This window comes from Theobroma umbraticum, unplaced genomic scaffold (genome assembly GCF_002168275.2).
Source record: "Theobroma umbraticum cultivar Fairchild unplaced genomic scaffold, ASM216827v3 scaffold_51.0, whole genome shotgun sequence".
NCBI classification, from domain to species: domain Eukaryota; kingdom Viridiplantae; phylum Streptophyta; class Magnoliopsida; order Malvales; family Malvaceae; genus Theobroma; species Theobroma umbraticum.
The window spans coordinates 6,354,120-6,375,473 of NW_018397260.1; the positions used below are offsets into that span (position 1 = coordinate 6,354,120).

Sequence of the window (21,354 nt, forward strand, 5' to 3'; positions counted from 1 at the left end):
GACTACACAACAATTTTCTGCAAAGAAAGCTAATGGAGTTTCTGTTCTTTTTAAACATTTGCGGTTTCATGAAACCTCCATTCCACGCGCCTCCCAGAGCTGGGGAAATGGCGGAAACAAAACTAGTAAATGCTTACATATATAAATCTTTTTATGTTTATTGCAAATTCATATCCGATAAGGATGATTTACCCATATGTTCATTCAGTTTCAACTTTGGAAGGTCAACCTTTTCTGTTTAAATTATTTATTAATATTCACAATACTGTCTATAAAAGGTTTGATTCTTTAAAAGATAAATCTTTTAACCATAGTCCTACGAGGGAGTACTGGGGGATGGGTCTTTAGACAAGTTGAGACACATCTGCAATCTGCACGCGCTTACGGCGGGCCAATTTTTTTTGTTCTTTGGATAAGCAACGGCGGGCCAACTTTGTACGTTCATCTGTTGTGAATTTTAGTCTTTCAGGTTTGTTGAGCATTATTTAATCCCAACCTATCTATGTACCAATAGGAAAAAGGCTATTGTCAAGAGGCTGCTACAGGTTATTTTAGGGCTGAGATAGGCTGCTACAGGTTACTTGCTGCAAAAAATGGCCCTGGAGAAAATAATTTATAAAGAAAGAAAGCAGTGACAATGTGCAGGCAGTAGCACATCGTTTGTTTCGTCTCTTTCCTTTTTTTTTTTCCATTTATTGCATTGTAGGATTTTCTTTATTTGCTTTGCAGACAAGGCAATTTTCCTGCGTTTTGCTGGGAGAAAAAAAAAAGGAAGAAAAAAAAGAATTCACCTAGCTCTAGCCAGGAAAACTTGGTTTCCTGTCACCCTAGCATCGCAGTTGAGGATCACAGCCAAGTTCATTGCTGTCAGATGAATAAAGCACAAGGAAAGCAGCGGTCACATCAGATGACCCACACAATACACCTTTCTTTGTCAAAATCTACGGTGGGTGATAGGCTGTGACCATTTTTATGGTCACAGTTATAAAAAATATAGTAGTATTTGAGGGATGAGGGGTTGTTCTAAATACCACTTCTACTACTCCAATTAGCTTTTTTCGTTTGTGTGTGTGCTTTGTCCTATTGCAGGAATTAATTTTTTTTTTGTTTGTTTATGAAATGAAAGCTGTGAACCAAATTGGAGCAGTATTTAAGTTGGCAGGGCGAACAAAAAACATTAGATTTAAATTGGATCCTCTTTGAGTTTGCAGAGTGGCACAGAAGGCTGTACTGTATGAAGTGACTGGATGGGCAGTGTCCTGCCCGTCAAATCTATCTAAGGCCCTGTGACTGTAAAAATAAAGCAAACCAGTTGTGGTTACCTGACCACCCTTCTCTCTATTGGCTATTTCACAACCCACTAGATTCAACTGACCAGTATGCTGTCATTGAAGAGAGAGACAGGCAAGGAGAGAAAAAGAGAGAGCGAGAGTGTAGAAAAAAGTAGGTAATTATTTCTGGGTTTTTTCTCTGTGTAATAGGAGAGAGGAGTTTATATGGGCGCATTTGAGAAACCGAAGGGAGGTTTCGTGAGTCAATGCAAAAGGTTTTTTTGGTGCTATGTTTGTATCTGGGATTTTTGTAGGGTTTAACAGAGAGGGTTAAGGAAAAGAAAAAATAACGGCAAAGAGGGAAGGGAAGTGAGAAAGGAAAAGCAATAGAGACGTGGTCTTTCTCATATACACAGATCCCTATGGAATGAAGGGGCGCCCCCCAGCGTTGCTTGCTTGAATTCATTCTTTTTGTTTAGTTTAAAGAGACCAGTTTTGTTCTCTTTAGAGCGAGAGAGACAGAGAGAGAGAGAGAAGAGAGAGATTGCATAGATTAAAGAGTTCTGGGCCATTGAAAATGTTCTTGCAATGAGTTCTGCTACTAGACAACAAAAGACCAAGTTTTCAGATGGGAGGGAGGCAAGAGATTTCGGTATGATTAGTTTATTTTCGCTTCAATGATTGAGTTGCCTTGCAGCTTGGTATATAACTGCTGAGGAACTTCTGAGTAAGAAAAGCAAGAGAGAGACACAAAGAGAGAAGAAGATGAAAACTATGAACGACAGTAGCAATGGCAGCAATAATAACTGGTTGGCTTTCTCTCTTTCACCCCACATGAAAATGGAGGTTGCTACTGATCCCCAACACCGTCAGCATCAGTATCATCATCATAGTCAAGGTTCAGCTGCCGCATCTGTATCCAATGCTGTTCCAACAAGCTTCTATCTGTCTTCTCACCTCAGTGGTTCTGGAATCTGCTATGGAGTTGGAGAAAGTGGAGGCTTTCACGCTCCCTTATCTGTTATGCCACTTAAGTCAGATGGGTCTCTATGCATCATGGAAGCGCTCAGTAGATCACAAACAGAAGGTTTGCTTCAGCTTTTTTTGCATGTTTTCCTATTAATCCTGTAGAGTTTTCTTATTCGCTTTTAGTTGTTCTAAAACTACTGTTGTTCTATCGTTTTTATGTGTTAAGGGATCGTGACTACTTCGTCTCCAAAACTGGAGGACTTTCTGGGTGGTGCAACAATGGAAACTCATCAATATGGAGGCCACGAAAGAGAGACAATGGCTCTGAGCTTAGACAGCATGTACTATCACCAAAATGCAGACCAGGAAACCAACAGGCAACATTCTCTGGACCTTCTTCAAGAACCCTTTAGGCATCAAGACCAGGAGTTTGCAGTTCAAACACATCCCTATTATTCAGGACTGGCCTGCCAAGGCATGTATCAGTCACCATTGGAGGAAGAAACCAAGGATGCCCAACTTGCAGACTGTGATTCTCAGATTCCTCAAATGGGAGAGGATGCAATGCCATGCTTTAGAAACTGGGTAGCTAGGCACTACTCTACCCATAGTTCACTGGAACAGCAGATGACTAGTAGCATGGTTGATGATGGACCAGCTTCAGGGTCTGTTGGTACAATGGGTTGTGGGGATTTACAGTCTCTCAGTTTGTCTATGAGCCCTGGTTCTCAGTCAAGTTGTGTTACAGCTCCCAGGCAGATCTCACCTACTGCTACTGAATGTGTGGCCATGGAAACAAAGAAAAGAGGGCCAGGGAAAGTGGGTCAGAAGCAACCTGTTCATAGGAAGTCCATTGACACATTTGGACAGAGAACATCCCAGTATAGAGGTGTTACCAGGTCAGTTCATACTGTTTCTTTAATACAGTACACTTCTTTCTTTGTTTTGTTCACATAGTTTCCTAACAGTTTTCCTTATCCCTCCCGTTTATTTATTCTTTATATACCTTCCATTCTCCCGCTGGCATTCCCAGGTGCATCTTTCCTGTATTATTCTATTCTGGAATGTCTTGTTTTCTTTTTTAGTATTGTTTTCCTTTTACATTTCCATGTCTCCTCTGAATATTCAAATAACCTTTGTCAAATTGTCTCCACCAGACATAGATGGACGGGTAGATATGAAGCTCATCTCTGGGATAACAGTTGCAAGAAGGAAGGGCAAACCAGGAAAGGGAGGCAAGGTTTGTCAAAAGCAAAAACAAAACACATTTACAGTATCCGTTTGGAAGTATTCCTTCTTTTGACTGCAATTCTTGGTCCATCTGTCTTAATGACCTGACTTGTGTTATTAATTCCTTCTTGTCATGTTCGTCCTTGTGGATGCCATTTCAATCAACTCATGCATTTTCAGTCTATCTGGGTAAGCATTCTCTTAAGCAATAGCATTGCACTAATGATCTTGATTTAATCTTTATAAACCTATTTCACAAATGAATTTCAGGGGGTTATGACATGGAAGAGAAAGCTGCAAGAGCTTATGATCTCGCGGCTCTGAAGTATTGGGGACCTTCAACGCATATAAATTTTCCGGTATGTTGAATCATTGGAAACTTATATTCGATCATTTTAGTTGCTCAAAATGAAAAATTTTAGTCACCTAAAGAAACCATATGACTCTTTTTTTCGGGGGCGCTCTCGGCAGCTTGAAAATTACCGAGAAGAACTGGAAGAAATGAAGAACATGAGCCGCCAGGAGTATGTTGCCCATCTAAGAAGGTTGGTTGCTGATTTGCAGTCTAAAATTCCATTTTATTAGTTTTGCTTGCTATGTCTTGATGATAAGTAAATATATTCCTTTTTATTTACAGGAAAAGTAGTGGGTTCTCCAGAGGGGCCTCAATGTACAGAGGAGTAACAAGGTTTCTATTGCTTTTTATTCACTTTTTTGTCATTGAACCTCATCATTTGTTTTTTGGGATATTTCATTCATGTGCTGATTTTTTATTTTTTATTTTTTATTTTTTGGATAGGCATCATCAGCATGGAAGATGGCAAGCTCGCATTGGCAGGGTCGCAGGAAACAAGGACCTTTATCTTGGAACATTTAGTAAGTTCATGGATAGTTTTGAATTCCATGCTAATTTCTGGCAGTATTTGTTATCTTTGCATTTTCTTTTGTCATTTTACATTCCTAGTCGAAATGTATTGGCTCTTCCATGGCATAAAGAGCTCTTAAAGGGCTTATTTCTATGTCACCTCTGCTCTTATGTTTCCACTAGAGAATAGTGATTGCTTTTATAAGGCTGATGACAGTCGCTTTAAAAACTGCACCTTTCTGATTTCAGTCGCATTGAGCTTTTTTAAGGCTGTTTTCTCTGGTGAGCTGATAAAGATGGGAAAAGGGGAGAATTTCCTAGGCAAAAATGCTTAAACAAAAGCTTAATCTGTTTGCAAGTCTGAACTTTTTCTGCAAAGCTCTTGACTTAAAACATTATTTTGTCAAACTAATGGTTCTAGCTTCATTTCAGGCACCCAAGAGGAAGCGGCTGAAGCTTATGACGTTGCTGCCATCAAGTTTCGTGGTGTAAATGCTGTTACGAACTTTGACATAACTAGATATGATGTTGAAAGGATCATGGCCAGCAATACTTTGCTTGCTGGAGAGCTAGCTAGGCGAAACAAAGAGATAGATTCAAACAACGAGGGTGGTGATTACAACACACCAGCGCTAACCAATGGAGAGACCATGCAACCTGAAGCCAACAATGGGAACGGTTCGGACTGGAAGATGGTCTTGTATCAATCACCACAGCAACAATCAAGTGTTGGTGCAGTTGAGTCACTTGAACAGAAGTCCCTGAGTAATGGAAGTTATCGAGATCCCACTTTCTCGATGGCTCTGCAAGATCTGGTTGGAATTGATTCAGTGAACTCTAGCCAGCCAATGGTGGATGAATCCACCAAGCTAGGAATTCATTATTCCAACCCATCGTCTTTGGTTACCAGTGTAAGCAACTCGAGAGAAGGAAGCCCAGATAAAACAGGCTCCTCAATGCTCTTTGCTAAGCCTCCGTTGGCATCCAAGTTCATTAGTCCAGCAAATGGTGTTAGTTGGTTTCCATCAGCTCAGCTGAGGCCTGCTGCCATCTCAATGGCTCACTTACCTCTTTTTGCTGCCTGGAACGATACCTAAATCCCTTCTTCTGCTGTTACTGGAAACATGTGAAGTTTTGCATGAGGAAGAAAAAAAGTAGGAAATCGGTGGTGTTAGGGGAAAAGTAAGATTTTGATTATGTCTCTTTTAGGTGCAGTTAGTGGAGGGAATTTGGGATTAACGAAAGACGGGTGGGGTCCAGTGATCTGTCTGTAACCGAAGTGTAGGAAACTTTTTTCAAGCTGTACCTTTTGGCTCATATTGGAATGAAGATTTTGCAAAATGGAGGGAAGGGATTAAGAGAGGGGGGGCCTAATGATTAAGCTCTATGGAATGATGTTGTCAATATTGCAGTGGCTGTTATATAATTGAATCTGCTTTTCCACTTTTTATAGGTACTGCTAACTACAAAACCAGCTCAATGTTTCCCAATAATGCAAAAGGAGCTCATTTTGACCACAATATCTCATATCATCCCCCAGCTTGTTCCTCATTATCGGCATTGCAGCATCATTACAATTCCAACTTTTCTTATCTCAGCTTTCCTCAAAGGAAACGGACATTCCACTTCATTATTTCAAAAAGGGGGTTGTAAGAGATTCTCAAAGGAAAGACTTTAGCTCCTGTTTATTTTACGATTTAATGGTCATAATTAGTTAGCACTTTGTCTGCTACTATCAACTTTGTAAAGGGACTCAAGACATTATGGCTAGAAACCCCTTTAGCTTTTTCTAATCCCTTGATGTTAAACCAAAGTTAATATGGGCGGAAAAGCGATTCCATGTCCTGGTGTGGACGCTAAAAACAGATGATGGGTTGTGTAAATATTGGAGGGAGATGTATACCTTTCCCTCGTGTGGACACTGCACCCCTTCATTTGCGTGTCTGAGTGTGATTGCACTCTCCACATGTTATATTAATTGGAGTTTAACTTGATAGGGTGACAGCGAGGAATATGTGCCGCAAAAGCTGGAGGTTGAATAACCCTGCTCTCAATTATTTAACTCACACAAGACAACGTTCCAAGAAGTTATCCGCTGTCATTAACTCCATCCAAGGACTTCATGTAAATGTGGTCTATTGGTAACCTCAATTATATCAAAATAAATGCTCACTGTAGAATCAAGGACGCATAATAAGAAAGGAACTGTTGGTTATCGCCAGTTGGTTACTGGTATGACCACAAAATGATATTTGTTAATTATTTCGTGGTTTGCATTTGGGTTGGCAAGATGCCCTACAGCATGGCACCACAAAGAAAAATCTGATTGCTTTTTTGAAGAAAAGAGTTAAAATGTCAAGAGGAATTAAATCAACCTTGATTGGACAAGGCGAAAAAGAAAGAGGCATATACGAAGGGGAACAGGCTAACAAACCATAACAAAGAAAAGGTCACAGTGGATCGATTGATGGTCAAAAAGATTGCTTTTCTTTGTGGAAAAAAAGTTTGCATAGTTAGCAGGTACTTCTCATTTTTAACAAAAAAGTAGAAACACTGATACGCATTTCTTCAAAGTTCAAACCCTCCTTTGAGTTTAGTCAACAATTATGATTACATGCTTGTTGTTGACAGCTTGGGCTGGTGAAAACGAAGTTTGCGTATGACAGCCTTGGAAAAGTAATGGGTTAATCCTAGTTGCGCACGAGCTGGATCATAGCAGCTTAATCATCACGGTTCCAAGCCTCAATCTTCAAAGTGTCTTCATTTTCTTTTTCTTCTTTGCCAAGTTATTCAACTAACTCCATTTGAAATGCATGGATAACAGTTTGCCCCTTTCTCTTTGTTTTCACTTTGGATAATAGTCTCCCCCGAATTCCTGTCACAAAATGTTGAAAGCAAAGAGAATAGGGACAATTTTCCTGCTCAACTCTTTCATAGGAATTGCCACTTTCACCTTGGTTTTACTTTTAACCTTTTTCATTCGTCTTCTTTGTCTCGATAATTGACAAGGCGAAACAAACAGTGAACTTCCTGAAGTGGTACAATGTTTGGGACACACATTCAAAGTACCACACGTGCTTAAAGGGTCACTGAAGGGCTCAAAACCGAATTGGGGTAGAAACGAGCTTTGTATTTGCACCTCTGGTGGATAGCTCTAATGTCTCACTATTCAAAAAGGACCAAAACAGTATCACATCGTCACCTATTTGTACTACGTACATAATCCTCGAATGGACCAAACTGATTTATACAAAGCTGAATTTTAGTGTTAGATAGATTGTTGGGATAGTAAATGGTCCCGTATTTTTTCGGGCCCCCAAATCCTTATTGCCCCGCTTTGAAAAAACGTGAGCAACAGCTCACCGGAAGGTGTCCCAATTTCAGGTAGTGCACGGATTTGTCCAAAAATTTGATAGGGAAAGGATAGGGGATGTCCTGTGTGGAGGAGTCTTGTTTCTTCCGGGGAGACCTTAAAAACTAGTGGCTCTTTCTCCACCATTTACCAGCCTGTGTGTGATTTGGACTTGACCTTCATTTCGGGATTTTCATGTGAACTTGCAAGGACATGATGAGACGAAAATTCATCTAAAACCGAAACCAACCCAAAAATTGAAAGAGTTCTTGACTTTTCTCACGTTTTCTTTCTCTCCACTTTTTTTTTTTGCTCAGGTGGCTGAAGGATTTTTGCAAGATTCTTTAACCTGTTCCAAGTAGAAGTACTCTAATAGAGTTGCCAAAGTTTTTATTTCACAGTCTCTCTGGACATACAAGTATTCAAACCTCTAGGACCAATTTCAGAGGTGGGTAGATGAAAGTCCACCTAACCTGGCAATGCTAGATAAAAGGGCCATTGATACACCATTTTCACATTGGCCCCAATCTATTATTTTCCTTTATTAAGCTTTGCCTACTTGTATTTGTTTCTTCATTTTCAAGTTTGAAATTTGGGTGTTTAAATACATATGAGAGAGATGTAACAGAAGGGTGAACGGATGAGGTAGCAATTGCCCTAGGGCCCGGTTCACCAGACATGGTTAGCGTCTCAGGATCCTGGCATTTACTGCTACCCTGTCATCATCCTCATTCATTGCAATCACTTGCATCTCGTTTTGCTGCATGCTAGTAATTTTTGTCTCTTGCCGTCACTGTCCCCCTTGTCTCTCCAGCATGCAATGCAAGTTAAGAGCACCAGACTGTAGCTTTGTACATGTACGCTCTTTTCACATTGAAATCGATCGATTTCTCCCTGTGTACGTGGAAATGAAGCTCGTTTGACGTAACACAAGTTGCTTAATTAGAACCAATCTTTACATTTTTTTCAGACCAATTTCTTTTATAAGGTACAAAATGGTTTATCAAGACTCAATCAACTCTTTATTTGGTTTTTGATGAATTTTTAACGTAAAAATTGCTAAACAAATAGAACTTCCAAATCGAATTATGATAATAATGATGATAAAATGAATGGCCCGCACAAGACACAGGATGACGGTCCGTACAGGTGGGCAGCTAGTCGCTGAGGCATAGCCTACACCGTTTCAGATCATATCCACAGCAACGAGGAGTCAGAGAGCTATGTAATTAATTCTTGTTTTATTAAAACACCCACTCAAAGAGATTAAAGTTAAAAAAATAAAAACAAAGAAAGAATAAAAGCAAATGAGGGTTGGACCTGTCGACGTCCCGAATCTAAGCGAGTATCTTTGGTCCAACTTTGCTAGCATAGAGCATTTTTCTGCCTCGTGATCACAGCTTCAGAAGATTAAATGCGTGCAGTTGCCGGATGGCACGTGGCGTTGCTACGCCGTCTCTGCAACTGCACCGCCGTAACGACCGTGAGTCCTGTCTGTGAATTTGTCTTTTCTTTTGACTCTAGTTCCATGCTATGCTACCCTCCTCTCTACTATTTTAGTCTCCAGTTTCCAGGCCCGTACACTGAAAAATCACAAAGAATCTTTGCAGTCGATTCGATCCGTTATCTTCTTGTACCAGATTCATCAACCAGTCCCCTTTTTGTTTGGGCCCAGACGCTTAGTCTTTTAATGGAAAAATCTTTGTTCTTTAGGCCTATTTGCGATTCCATTGACCTTCAGGCCCACTATCAAACTCCAAGACATTGGGTCTTTCCATGTATAACCAAATTCCAAAAGCCCGGTGTTGGTCCAATTCAGCTAATGATTTGCTTTTGCTTCATCCTTCCTTCCTGGGTTTAAATGGCCTGGTTATTTCCGTCCAGTTCTGCCAGAAAGTATCTGTCTTTTGTTTTGGCTGTCGTTATTCTTTGTGTGACAAAGATTTGAATATGAAAGGAACCCAGATTACTTAAAATTGCAAGCACTAAGGATTGAAGCTACAGAAACTGTTGAATTGTTTATTTCTTGTAACAAGGTGTAGCAAATCAGGCGATGGTCTTAATGTGTCATTTGTTACGTGTTATTGCATTGACTGAATACTAAAAGAAAGAATGATTGCACAATTAATACGTCTAACTAAACAATCCATAAAAACTACGGTGTCTCTTGCTTTCCATCATAAAATATATGTGTTTATGAACCTAAGGATCGGCTGGCCGAATATTAGCTTGCTTCACATTGGTCCTGTTCATGGTGATCAGCTGACGAGTAAGAGAGGACCACCTTCTTTCAGGCTCACAACGTTGAGTCATATTTTCTTATTGAATGTTCGATCAGAGTTTTCACTTTTCAATGAATAAAGCATGGATTAATAAGATCGATGGCAAGACGACGCAACCTGTCATTTCCATGATGCAATGGCACTTGCCCATTTTTTTTTCATTTGGGTCCATTTTCGTTAAATGATTTGACTACGTTGGTCCCTGGTCAGCCTGGCCAAGGTTTTCCCTCTTTTAGTGGGTCGCAATCTAATTTTATGCCACTGTAATCAGGATCTGACTTGAGTGCTCACTTTATTAGCAACTTGGGAGTGCCTTTTATAGTTTTTGCCCTTTTGCTTTTGCTCCTGCTTAGTTTAAAGTGCGGCATGGTTGTTTTTTCCGTACAAATATGTAATTATTGTGTGCTGTTCCGATGAGAGTAACATTATGGAAATGGTTTTACATTAACCCTGCTCCGACGCTGTCCTTTTTGCCCTTGGTGAGAAGTGAGAATGTGTTAATCCTTAGACACCAACATGAAGTTAAATGGCTGGAAATTCCCTCCAGGGTAGGGCAATGTCGAAAATGAAAAGACATTGCTATGTCCATGGTTTCCTGTATTTAAAGTTGGTGGTACAATAATTTCCTTTTTTTTCTGGTACGACAACAAGCAACTTTATACTGTTAGGCCGTAAATTGATAAGTTGAAACAAATGGAGGAGCCAATACACAGAGTAGAATGAACCATTTCTTTTTTGCCTTTTTTTGAAGTTCTAAACTTCATTCCTGGAAGAAATAACCATTCTTTTTTGAATCCAGAAAAAGCACGATATGAGGCCTTGGGAGACAATCTAGTCTAGTTAATAAATAATCAGCTAGGCTTCACTCTAGTCCAGAAACAATCCACGGATCCAGCCCATTTGAGAGTTTCTGATGGGGGCAGGGGCCACGATCATTCAATTTATAAATTTTTATTGACTTAGCCTGTTTCGCCATTACTCCACTGGTTTCCGAGGTAATGCTAACTATTTAAGTGACTATCGGGGCTTTCCTTTTGCAGCCACCCACCCAGGCCAGCACTGCGTGGCACGAGGCCGTGACATTAACAAAACGCTGCTAGTTTTGCAGAAGATTAATTGTGAAGCGGCAGCCTGAAGAAGGATTGAATGAACATCACTCCATAACCTTGTCAGTGGTGACTTAGGACTAGACCCGGATTTTCAGCTTCCCTAGGCATTAGTATTTCATTTTTTGATGTTGCAACCAACGCTGGAAAGCAACATTTTGTAGGCTTTAAATGTTAGAGAAAATTTCACTTGAAAACTAATGATTATGCAGTTCACATTACAACTCTTCTATCCCGACATGTTTTAAATTGGTGGCTTGAGTTATTTTTTAGTCTCATTCAAGTACAAAGGTGCAAGGCTCCAGGAGCTGAAATCTCTTTATCACCTGGCTATGACAGGGTACGTAAAAAACTTGCAAGTATCAGAATCGATGATGTTTCAGGTTATCTGGATTTCATTCCGGACAGACTCTATCAAGCTTAAAGTTTGGGATATGGTAGGATTGTGGCAAGAACTGCAAGATACGAAATTACTTCTGACATGAATATTGTACTTGTAAGGTTACCTAGAAATGTTAGTAAAAGATTTGCAATATTTGGTCTTAGTCTTAATGCTGCTATAACCATGAGGAAATCGAGTACCTGGTTTCCTTCCAGCTTCTGAACTCATCATTATGTTTCTTCAGTTATAATTTTTTTTTCCATTTTTTTACCATACTTATGATTATGTTCAGTACCCAGATTTTTGAAAATGGTAATGGTTTCTCCAATTGCCCTTCTACAAATGCTAGATCCATGCCTGTTTAAACATTGGAAAGTTAAAAAGAGATCTCTGTCGAATGTGTCTTTGATGCATGCAATAGCAGCTAGTGATTTTTCTTTCATTTTCCAACATTTTTCGAAGTCCTTTTTGATGCACCATCTTTGCAACAGTGAAAGACGGTTGAAACTTCTTTATGTGGAAAACATCAATGACTTGGAATGATTATTGGGGCTGTGAGCCGTCATGGGTTCGATGAGCTTGCATCGAATAGGAAAGCATCATTGTTTTCAGTTTCCTTAACAGCAGCCTTTCTGCTTTTATATCAAAAGGAAAGATGATTATGATTACTTCTCTTATGCGCATGCTTCTCTCAGGTTCATTGGAGGGTATGAGGTTTCACATTCTTTGCATGTTTACTCTCCCTTCACCCCCACATCATGCAACCAAATGTAACTAATCATAAACATTTCTTTTTTAAGACAAGCAATCCTACTCTCCAGAGTAAAGCTTTGAGTAAATAAACCATTTTAAGTAATATTAAAGTAAAGGAAAATCTCACCGGCCCAGCAAAATAGACCAAATGTTTCCAGTGCAAGTCTTATTTTTTTTAATCTGTGATGAGTTGTATTTGTTTTAAATAATTTCCACCTTGAACCGTCCACAAATATTATACAAGAAGAAACTGAATTCATTTTTATGGCATTTGTATAATTAGGAGAAAAAGGAGGGTTGTGGCAACTTTCTGTAAAGAAGAGAGGAAAAAGCTTAAAGCTTCTTTGAAAGTATAAATCTTACTGGCCCAAAAAAGAGTGAGGAGGCAGCATCAAGCATGGGCTCTGAAACTTTGTAAAGCAAATTAGAACCCAAAGTGATTTTTAATAAGCTTGTAAGAGAACATCTGGTGAGGCAAAAATCTTATGAGATTCTTTCACTTAACTTATCCATCTCATCATTGCTAATTAGGCAGGACCACATCGGGTGGACCATAGTGGGGATGCAGGGGTAGGGCCGAGGCGGGGCGAGCTCGGCGCATGCCTCACGCGTGATGGCGGGGTCGCTTTTGGGCATGGCCAAGGGCTTTTATTCTGTTAAGAATGTTGTTTGACGATGGAATTAGACTTATTTTTGAGGAGTTAGTAATTAGTTTAAGTTAAACACATGCAACAATCAAATAAGGAATGAGGATGTAAGGTGTCCAATAAGATCGGCCCACCGGTGTTGGTGGGTCAATGGTTTCATTTTCTAATTGATTAGATTTCTGATGGCTACACCATGAATTATTTTTGATTGGATCATCATCAAATCCCATGTAGGGACTTCTCTGTTTCTCTTTTCCCAGTGACTCTTACGGCTCCTTCCCATCTCCATTTCAAAAACTCTTACATTATTATGCTTCATTAATTTAGTCTTTTAGCCAACTATATCAATCTACTTTCAACTTTGGCTAACACATTCCTTTCATGACATCATTGCTTTTCTCTTAATATTTTTCCTCTCTTTTTTCTTATAACAAGTAACTTTATTTGTTTTTTCAACTATTTTAATTTGACTTGATATATATTGTAGATAGTTGTTTTTGGAGTTAATTAATTCACGTGTTACATGCTTTTCAAGATGTAAAAGTCAATATGAAAATAAATACTTACATTTATGATAATAAAATATTCCCGTCCAAATTTCTTGACCATATCCTTCATTATATTTCAAATAATTTGAAAAAAAAAAAAAGACAAAGAATATTGTTAGTTTGAAAGATGTAACATGAGAACTTTTCAAAAAGTCACCCATCCTAATGCGATTTAAGACTACAAACGTTAAGTTTAAGCAGGTTTAATATTTGGCATGCTTCCAATTTGTAAAGTAAAAGTCTATAAAATCATACTTTAAGCACATTTTAATAACAATAATTCAGGACTAATGTTCTCAGGGAACAAACGATTGCATTGTTCCAAGAGGTAAAATCAAAGATTTCCAAGCTCATTGCCAGCCCCCACTCTCCTTTGGTACCCAGAAGAATGATTTGGTGTGAGTACCCACATAGATAAGTTAGGTGTACCATCTCAATCATACCATCTCCATACTATTTTTGACTACCCAGTTCTTGAGGTGGGGTCCCCCCTTCCACATCTTACGGCATGGAAAATCACATCAAATCGCGAATCACACCATATTTCATGTAAAACGTTCCGAAAGAACTGAATTTGAAGTAACAGTGGGGGTGTTATACATTGGATAATGAGTTGGGTGATGGCCAGGCCTCTAATTCTAAGCAAATTACCCGTTGATTTCGCCAATAATTATAATTTTCATTATATTTTTCCAGCAAGATCACAACCAGGACTCGAAGTTGACCAAAATAATCTGATTTGACCAGGTTGGTTAGTTGAGTGGCTTTTTTGAATAGGGCAGCAGCTACAGCTGGAAACCTGTACCTGGACGATAAGGTAATATTGATGATTAGATTCCATTATTCCTTATGTTCTTCAAAAAAAAAAAAAGGGAAAGATGGCCGCAGGTATTAATCAATTGATTAATCAATTAAAAATTATTGTTTAAAACATGGGAAATCATGCTATGCTCCAAGTTTACAGTCTCTTCTGTGAGTTGTCCATTCAAGAATAGACACCTGTGTCCTCGGTTTATCATCTTGGACCTGCAATATGGCGTCTTTGTGCATGGGGACATTAATAGAACCCAACCCACAGATATGATGGTGTAGAAGGGAAAATTGGCGAGGACAATGTGAAGTAAATGATGGGGAAGGGGTGGTGGTGCATGGAGAATGATGGAGCTTAGGTGTATAATTTAAGAGTTTCTCAAAAGAAATGAAGAGGGTTGGTTGGCAGTGAGAGAGAAACTAGTGTGTAACAGCAAAGAGAAGTCTGTTAGAATAGTGTTTTCTCTCTTTGTGAGAATAGGTCTGTTAGAATACTTGGCAAAATGTGTCAGGAAATAAAAAGAAAGAAAGCATAACGTCAAAGAAGGAAGGAAGGAAGCAAGCAAGCTTGGCCCTGAAGAGAAGAACCTCTTCCAATCTCATCTGAGATAAATATTGTAAAATATTAAAAAAGAAAAAGTGTTTAACTAAATTATAAATAATAAAAAAGAGAAAAAATTTACAAAGAGGAAAAAGAAAGGAGCTTAGGTTCTGTAATAATTTAGGAACAAGAGCAGTTGGCAGTAGTTAGTCTGTCTTTTAAAAACATACATGCATACATGTCACCTGTGAGCTTGGGCAGGTATGCAAAGTTTCAATCTTTATCTTTCTCTCTTTACATACTCTCTCTTATGTGCCTTCTCTCTCTAGCCTTAGAGCTCTCTAGCATTTCTGAGAGAGTAAAACATAAAAGGTTGGAATTTGATGCTTCTTTTGCTGTTTGGTGCGAGTGCCAAATTGGTGAATTTGGTTTTCTATTGTAGAATTTAAGCTTAGCATATGATGCGCTTAGATGTACTGTCAAACACCCAATATAGGGGACTGGGAATGAAACTCTGCCCCATTTCCGTTCTTGCATAATTCAAGTTAGAATTTATGCTTTTTGGTCTTTTGGACACCATCTGAGAATATCTCAAAAGGGTTTCTCCAACTTCCTTTTCTTGGTTCTTGGAGGGTTGTGTCTTGATTCAGAACTTGAACATTTAGTTACTTCGTTGGTTAGGACTTCTCTTGCACTCGGTTTTCCATTCTACTTTCATTTGAGAGTCAGTTAAGCAATTGAGTTGATCCTCCTCAATTGGATTTTGGTTGAAGAGATTCAAGATTGCTTAACATAATCAATCCCATTGGTGTTTTATTGAGTTTGAGATTGTGAAAAATATAGTTCTTCTCTAAGCTAAAAGGAAAAAGGGCATCTGCTTTTTTTTTGTTACACTGGTGAGCTGTTACTTAGCTAATGCAATCGTTTGTCTATGTCAACTTTATGCTCTGAAAGGTTCACTTTCTTGTCTGTGGGAAGCATTTTCTTGTTTTGCCTTGCAGGTGAGTAGACTTGATCCTAGGGTTATTGGAAGAAGAGGTTAATATTTGGTGTGTGAAGATTTTGTGCCTGCTGCATTGGATTTCTCCTTTTACTTTGTGTCTCTAAGATGCTCCAGTGAGAGGTTTCTTTTACTTTAACATCCTCTCAGTTCTATAAAGCTGCCAAGGTTATTTGTTCCTTGTTCAGTCCTGCAAGATATCCCCAGCTAATTTTGGTCAAACCAACTTTCCCTCAAATTTTATACTACCTCCCTTCTGTTAAATATCTATTCTTAGCCCAGGTCTAGGTTGGCTGTTGAGTAGGGATTGATTTCAAATTTGCAATTATAGATAGGGTGAATTCCTTACAATTTGGGTGTTTAGCTTCGGAATCTAGAGGATGGCTACTGGTGATAATGATGATGTGGGATTTAAGGACAGACACGAGAGCCTTATGAATTGTCCGTCTTCACAGATAAACACAAACCCCGTGTCTGACAAAGTTAATGGGATGGCAATGAGTTCAATATCCATGTATAACAAGCCTTCAAATGCATCAGATTCCTTCTTTGGTTCTGGTTGGGATCCAATTGTTTCACTGAGTCAGAGTGAAAGCCTTGTAGGTTCTTCGATGGTTTCTCACAGTGAATTTGCCAATTCTCATTATCCTCTTCTAATGGAAAATCAGGGAATTAGCAGCACTTCCCACTTTTCCCAGTATCAATCTGATCCAAGCTTTGTTGAGCTGGTGCCAAAGCTGCCCGGATTTGGTAGTGGAAATTTGTCAGAAATGGTCGGTCCCTTCAGCCTACCACAATGCGGCCAGATTGCCAACAGCAAGTGCCCGCAAAATTATGCTCTAAACACTGAGGTTGGCAATGAAAGGACTTGTACAAATAGTACACAATCTCGTGATGAGCACCAGCTTTCAGATGAGGGAGTTGTAGGTGCTTCGCCCAATGGAAAGAGGAGAAAACGAGTGCCTGAATCAAATTCTCCACTAAGATCATACCAGGTATATTGTTAATGTGATCACAATATCAAGAACTTGAAGATTTGCAGCAATATGATAATCTGTGACGCCACTGACATGGTAGATTTGCTTTGTTATTTTTGTTAGAATGCTGACGAGGAGCCTCAAAAGGATCCCTCTGGAGAGAGCAGCGATGTTCCAAAAGAACAGGATGAGAAGAAGCAGAAAACGGAACAAATTACAGGTGTGAATTCACGTGGTAAACAAGTTGCGAAACAAGCTAAAGACAGTTCTCAAACTGGAGAAGCTCCTAAAGAAAATTACATCCACGTGAGAGCAAGAAGGGGTCAGGCTACAAATAGTCACAGCCTGGCAGAAAGGGTAATTTCTCCTTTTCGGATTGAAGCAAGAATTTGTGTTCTCAACTTCATATTAAATCTGGAAATTTCTTGCTTGCAGGTGAGAAGGGAAAAGATAAGTGAGAGAATGAGATTGCTTCAAGAACTTGTACCAGGATGCAACAAGGTATGTAGAGTTGGCCTAGCTTTATGCTAGACTTTTCTTTTAAAATAAAATGGAAACTTGATTATTGAGGTGGTTTCATTGTTTTAGATTACCGGGAAAGCTGTAATGCTTGATGAGATTATCAACTATGTGCAGTCACTGCAACAGCAGGTTGAGGTATGATACATTGACTGTAACTAGGTGTTTGTTCTTTAGTTTTTCATAGCAGCATAACAAGTTCAACGAAAACTATCATGTGCTTAAGCACCCTTAGATGTTATTGTGATATAGTTCTTTAGTGTACAGTCTACACTAAGACAATCAAGAAGCTAAACTGGAACTTTGAATCGAAAATGTGGGGGAACTTTTTCTGCATTTGGAAAACTAGCTTAACTATGTCTTTCCTTGATGAAAAATTTAACTGGATTCTAAATCCTCCAGCTTTTATGATTTAGTCACAGGTCCTTTTTCCCAGCAACATTGTTCTCACCTAGGACTGGTAACTAAATGTGAGCTCCTCCCTTGGGATGTTACATTGAGGTTTTTGCAGTGCTATATGAAAGGTTTAGGACATGAAATTGAGAAGTATGCCTTATTTACAGAAGATGAATGAATTTAGTGATATATATCATTAGATCAGTGATTGTTATATTGTTACTTGGAGCAAAATATACAAAACCGCAGTGATGTATTTGTCCCCATCTTTTCTGCAGTTTTTGTCAATGAAACTTGCCACTGTCAATCCAGAGCTAAACATTGATTTGGAGAGAGTTTTATCCAAAGATGTAAGTTTCCAATGTAAATTGAGAAATTATAACAGTTATGATTTGATATACGGGAAGGAATATGAATCCGTACTCTCCCTCCTGTATAGATTCTTCATTCAAGAGGTGGAAGTGCTGGAATTCTCGGATTTGGTCCTGGGTTAAACTCCTCTCACCCTTTCCCCCCGGGTATCTTTCCGGGAACAATTTCAGGTGTCCCAAGTACAAATCCACAATTCCCTCCCTTGCCTCAGGTATAAAAGAATTTCGAAATCATTCTCTCTCACCCACCTTGCTCATCAAAATATTTGATTCAACACTTTTCTGTTGCTTACAGACTGTACTAGACAATGAGCTCCAAAGTCTTTTGCAAATGGGATTTGATTCCAATTCAGCTATGGACAGTTTGGGACCAAATGGTAATCATTGAATGATTGGAGTTAAATTTTCCAACCCCTCGGTTTCCATTTTCTAACCATGAGCCTCTTATCATTTTCAGCAGGTCGCTTAAAATCAGAGCTCTGATATGTGGAAGAAGTTTAAATAAGAAGGCTTTGTTCCTCCTAACCAAGCATTCAAATGCTGCAAGTTGACTGCAGATTAAACTCATCTAGAAAAGAAAATTGGAAAAGAAGAAGACAAAAACAGGATTCTTCAGCTGTATAGGTTCATTTCGTTCCTAACTGTTTGTTTTCCGAATTTTTAGCCAAGGAAGATGACTTGTTAGAATCACAAATCATTGTATATTAAGACTACAAAGCAAGAGTTGATTGATGGAATTTTGTTTTTTTTTTTTTCTTAATAATTGGTATTGTAGGGGTTGTGATGCTTTGTGAAAGCTTGGAAAATTGTGTTTAAGAAAATTATCTTGTAGATTGGATAAATTTTCTTGTAAAGAAAATTTCATTTTCATTTGGTTTTTTCTCACCAAGGGTCTGTCTAGTTGCCATTTTCTTACTCTTCTTTTTGGTTCGAGGCCTTGTTAGAGCGAAAGCAGGAAGCAAACATAGTAACCTTATTTGGTTTAAATTAAAGCATTATCTAAATACCTAAACTCAAATAGTTTTCGAACACAAGATTGCAAAATTAAAAGTATTAAAAGAAAAACGTCAAAGTGTGTATTAGTGTCATTGATTATAGGTGTGGAAAAAAGGCTACCGTGATAACATCGAGAATGTAATGAAATATTCTAATATTTGATTGTATTTTACACTGATGAATTAATCAATTAATTAAGTATTAATTGATGTATGATAAGATTATCAAATTTTATAAAAGTATTTTACAATAAAACGATATAAAAGTAATCTTGAGAATGTGAAGAAAAAAAAGAAAGAAAGAAAGATTGATGAATTTATTTCTTTTTCTTTTCCGAACAAAGAGTTCCTATTTAAAGAGGATAATATTTCTCTATGGACATAATTATTCAGTTATTGTTAAGTGTCAAGCACTATTATTAAATAAATATTAATTATATATTATTAATTTAATTTATTTACAAGATTAATCAAGATTTGAAAAATCCAACCCTGATCCATTTGTATTTTAACCCATTTTAATGCAACTATTAAAGATTTTATTTTTCTCCATTTAAAGAATCCTTTTCCTTCTATTTCTTTAGATGTGAGTTTCTGTCTTATTATTATTGAAAATGTCTAATAAATGTTCAATATCTATAAAAAAAAACCCAAATTATGTTTTTGAAGGGAATGAATACCCTCGCCAAAAACCTAAGTTGTCTTGTGAAAGGATAAATGAGATTACAATTAATATGTGTTTCATCCATTAAAGTTTAATAATCAATTAAAGGTATAAATTTTAATAAGTAAAACAAAAATTTAAAACAAAATAAAATATAAAACTAGTAGATTGAGCATCTAAAACTTAGTAGATAGTACATAGACACTATTCCTATAACAATGCATTTGGTTAAAGGAATACAAGAACAGTATATTCCCTGCTATGGCTTTTCCACCAGCACTCCTTTTTTCCTTTTTTTTTTTTTATATTTATATTTTGTCACTTCCACATGTTTGGGGTACAATTTTTCTTTTTTATTGCTTTCTTCCGCCCATTGCTTCTGTGTCTGTTTTCCCTTCTTTTCCTTTATCTTTTTCTCTCTCTCTCTCTCTCTCTTTTCTCTGTTTTACTTCATAGTTTATTTAAATTTGCATAAGCTATCATAGAATAATGTAATCATTTTGTCTTAATTGCTTCAGGGTACAAGACAACCCATTTCGTCGCTGGTTCTAACTCTATATCCCTAGTGGAGCAAACAAAAGAAAGAGAAAAAGAAGAAAGAATTGTACGGCTATGCTTTGTAGAAAGGAACAACTCGCAAGGAAAAAAATGGAAAAGAACCAGGACCGGTGAAAGAAACTACTCGAGCAGTTGGGTCAATTCTTGGGCCCCGAAGCCCGTTATTAAATCAAATCAGCCCATAATGATAAATGAGAAAGAAACATTAGCCTTTGGTACATTGTCTCTTCTTTTCTTGATATTTAATTTAATTTGTCAATTAGTGGCTTCTTCTGATAATTTTTTACATATGGAAATTAGTGTTAAAATTTATTAATTAATATCTTAACCACGTCCGGAGAAGTGATAAGGTTGACCAGTTTGTGTTTGCAAAGTCAGAGCAAAGAGAGATTGCTAAAAGAAAAAGAAAATATTTGGACCGACAATCATTTCTTCTTGGACAAAGGACCAGACAATTATTATTACTATGAACAAAACTGGTAGCCTTTCATATAATTGCCCCTTTTATTATTATTATTATTATTACTATTCGGTGCTACATTTTCTTTCATGGACCAGCCATTATTTTTTGAAGCGTGCTAAGTCTGCTTGACGTCTCGGCTTTTCTTTGGGCTACGAAAATTGTACATGACTATGAATGGGACGCTAAGAAACACACTATGCCTTTGGGATTTGGATTTACATGATTCATTACTAAAAAGAATATGTTAAAATTTCAGTGTTTTACAACCGCTTGATAAATTAAAAAAAATTTTTTTTTGAAAGATTCATCTCTATTAGAGAGGTATCATGAGTCGAACTGAATTCAAGTTGAGCTTATTAATATTTTTTAAAAAAAATAATGTAAAATTCGATTTGTTTCGTCTAGTTAATTATTTTTTATATATAAATAGTTTTAAATATTCATTTAAAAATAAATAAAATAAAAACTTATTTATTAGTAAAATAAGTTAAGTAAATCAAGCCGCATCAGGCTTAGACCTAAATCAGGCCGAGCCCGCAAGAATGGGCAGGTAGCTTAATCCGTAGACAACTCTAACCTCAACATATGGCGTGGAAATTGCCCATGTTCCTGAGGCTATGGCGTTTACAGATTCAAATCTAGGAATCCGTCTTTC

At 37.8% G+C, this 21,354-nt stretch overlaps 2 protein-coding genes across 6 annotated transcripts; both read left to right on the forward strand.

The window, feature by feature from the left end:
* The first annotated feature begins 1,186 nt into the window (after positions 1-1,186).
* LOC110417018 (AP2-like ethylene-responsive transcription factor ANT) lies at positions 1,187-6,206 on the forward strand. 2 transcript variants are annotated; one of them, XM_021429179.2, is made up of 9 exons: positions 1,187-2,358; positions 2,467-3,139; positions 3,398-3,480; positions 3,651-3,659; positions 3,741-3,829; positions 3,942-4,015; positions 4,108-4,158; positions 4,270-4,346; positions 4,768-6,206. In XM_021429179.2, the coding sequence occupies exons 1-9, from the start codon at positions 2,037-2,039 to the stop codon at positions 5,430-5,432; spliced, it is 2,043 nt and encodes a 680-aa protein (XP_021284854.1). In that variant the 5' UTR covers positions 1,187-2,036; the 3' UTR covers positions 5,433-6,206. The 2 variants fall into 2 exon arrangements, with proteins under 2 accessions (XP_021284854.1, XP_089639731.1); XM_089783605.1 differs by lacking the exon at positions 3,651-3,659.
* Positions 6,207-14,521: 8,315 nt separating this feature from the next.
* On the forward strand, positions 14,522-18,904 carry LOC110416985 (basic helix-loop-helix (bHLH) DNA-binding superfamily protein). 4 transcript variants are annotated; one of them, XR_002445257.2, is made up of 8 exons: positions 14,522-16,751; positions 16,857-17,090; positions 17,169-17,234; positions 17,322-17,390; positions 17,927-17,998; positions 18,191-18,231; positions 18,315-18,396; positions 18,480-18,904. XR_002445257.2 is itself a non-coding variant. In XM_021429142.2 (8 exons), the coding sequence occupies exons 1-8, from the start codon at positions 16,137-16,139 to the stop codon at positions 18,500-18,502; spliced, it is 1,308 nt and encodes a 435-aa protein (XP_021284817.1). In that variant the 5' UTR covers positions 14,528-16,136; the 3' UTR covers positions 18,503-18,904. The 4 variants fall into 4 exon arrangements, 2 of the variants coding, with proteins under 2 accessions (XP_021284817.1, XP_021284818.1); XR_002445256.2 differs by having other exon boundaries at positions 14,523-16,751; positions 18,477-18,904; XM_021429142.2 differs by having other exon boundaries at positions 14,528-16,751; positions 18,088-18,231; positions 18,477-18,904.
* The last annotated feature ends 2,450 nt before the right edge of the window (positions 18,905-21,354 follow it).

Coding starts and splice junctions, on each gene's coding strand:
- LOC110417018 (XM_021429179.2), top strand. CDS start 2,037: ATGAAAACTATGAACGACAGTAGCAATGGCAGCAATAATAACTGGTTG. Junction 4,016..4,107: donor TATGTTGCCCATCTAAGAAG/GTTGGTTGCTGA, acceptor TTTTATTTACAG/GAAAAGTAGTGGGTTCTCCA. Junction 4,159..4,269: donor ATGTACAGAGGAGTAACAAG/GTTTCTATTGCT, acceptor TTTTTTGGATAG/GCATCATCAGCATGGAAGAT.
- LOC110416985 (XM_021429142.2), top strand. CDS start 16,137: ATGGCTACTGGTGATAATGATGATGTGGGATTTAAGGACAGACACGAG. Junction 16,752..16,856: donor CTCCACTAAGATCATACCAG/GTATATTGTTAA, acceptor TATTTTTGTTAG/AATGCTGACGAGGAGCCTCA. Junction 18,397..18,476: donor GGACAGTTTGGGACCAAATG/GTAATCATTGAA, acceptor TATCATTTTCAG/CAGGTCGCTTAAAATCAGAG.